At 34.3% G+C, this 1,378-nt stretch overlaps 1 protein-coding gene across 1 annotated transcript in view; it reads right to left on the bottom strand.

The window, feature by feature from the left end:
* Positions 1-1,150, bottom strand: part of cplx3a (complexin 3a) — a 2,341-nt gene extending 1,191 nt beyond the window's left edge. Inside the window, exon 1 of the mRNA XM_016451133.1 lies at positions 723-1,150. Coding sequence (XP_016306619.1) covers positions 723-880 — 158 coding nt within the window. The 5' untranslated portion in view covers positions 881-1,150. The remainder of the gene's footprint in view (positions 1-722) is intronic.
* Between the last annotated feature and the right edge of the window lie 228 nt (positions 1,151-1,378).

Below are 1,378 nucleotides of genomic sequence, written 5' to 3'. Positions count from 1 at the left end.
TGTACATTTGCCTTGTGTGTGTGTGTGTGTGTGTGTGTGTGTGTGTGTGTGTAGGACAATGTAATACGATGCCAAACGAAAATGCACATAAAGGAAGAAAAACAGCTGCATATGCATTTCTCCAGAGGAGTCACTGTCCTCAATGTCAAACCAGAGAAACATGGATCTGGAGAGCAAGGTGACATTGATTAAACCACAGAAATACAGTAAGCTGGAGATAAACACTGACCTTCTCTACATCTCCTTGTATTACATTTGAACAAGTGACTGTGCATTTTGTGTGTTAAATTCAAATAGGAGGGATAGGGATGTTATAATGTGGTATAAAATGTTTAAAAATAATAATTATTGTGACATTCATCCGGGTTCTCATTTAAGATTCATGTGCATCTGTGTCTGGATGTCTATGTAAGGAACATGCGCTTTATTTATTGTTTGTTTGTTTGTTTGTGAAGTGGAATTTGTTGTTGGAAAAACAGAATAAAATATAACACAGTAATTGTCTGACAATTAATAAAATTTCTAAAAAAAACAAAAAAAAAAACCTTTATATTCATTGGTTATTACCAAACGTAATAATGCATATATACAAATGAAATAAAATGCATTTTATTAAAATTGTAACAAAAAATAAATAAATAAATAAATAAAACGTCATATTTTGTCATGACCAATCCGCTAATGAAACAGAAAGTGGAGGATATAAAATTGATGAATCTTACTTCTCCTCCGCCAACTGTTGTTGATATTGCTCGAACTCTTCTTGTGTCATTCCCTTCCCCGCAGCTTCTGACTTTTCTCCTTCTGCTTTTTCTTCTGCTAGACCCCCGGTAAGATCCTTCAGCTGCCCTCCTATCATGTGTTTGAACATAAAAGCCATAGTTTTGTCTGTAGAATACAGATATTAATCGCCTGCTTTGTGGATAAGATGTCAGTCACTTGAGAAACTCTTGCTTAGTAATGTCTCGTCCAACTATTGAGAAGAAAACAAAGACGCCACAACGACAGTCGATGTTTTTCTTTCTTCAGCTCAATTCAAGTTTCAATCAGCACCAAATATTCATGACCTGTACAACGCGGAGGAATTTGCTCTCTCTCTCTCTCTCTCTCTATTTATGAAGTAACGCGCGACTTCTGATTCATGAGGCTTCTGCTTACATGACTATGTATTCTATAAAGGCATGTATGTAAACAGTACATACACTTGAAGAAATGTGAATATAAAATATGATATAAGTACAGCATGGTAATACATATATATTACATCTTCTATAGGTGTCTTGTTATAAGATGTTTCCATATCAGATGTATTTTGAGAAATTAAATGCCCTTTAGAAATATTGACACTATACCTAAATTGATTAGCTACTTCCAATCA

The sequence above is a fragment of the Sinocyclocheilus anshuiensis genome, unplaced genomic scaffold, assembly GCF_001515605.1.
Source record: "Sinocyclocheilus anshuiensis isolate Anshui unplaced genomic scaffold, SAMN03320099.WGS_v1.1 scaffold491, whole genome shotgun sequence".
Classification (NCBI taxonomy): Eukaryota; Metazoa; Chordata; class Actinopteri; order Cypriniformes; family Cyprinidae; genus Sinocyclocheilus; species Sinocyclocheilus anshuiensis.
The sequence above is the reverse complement of the archived record's forward strand: the minus strand, read 5'-3'. Positions and strand labels throughout refer to the sequence as shown.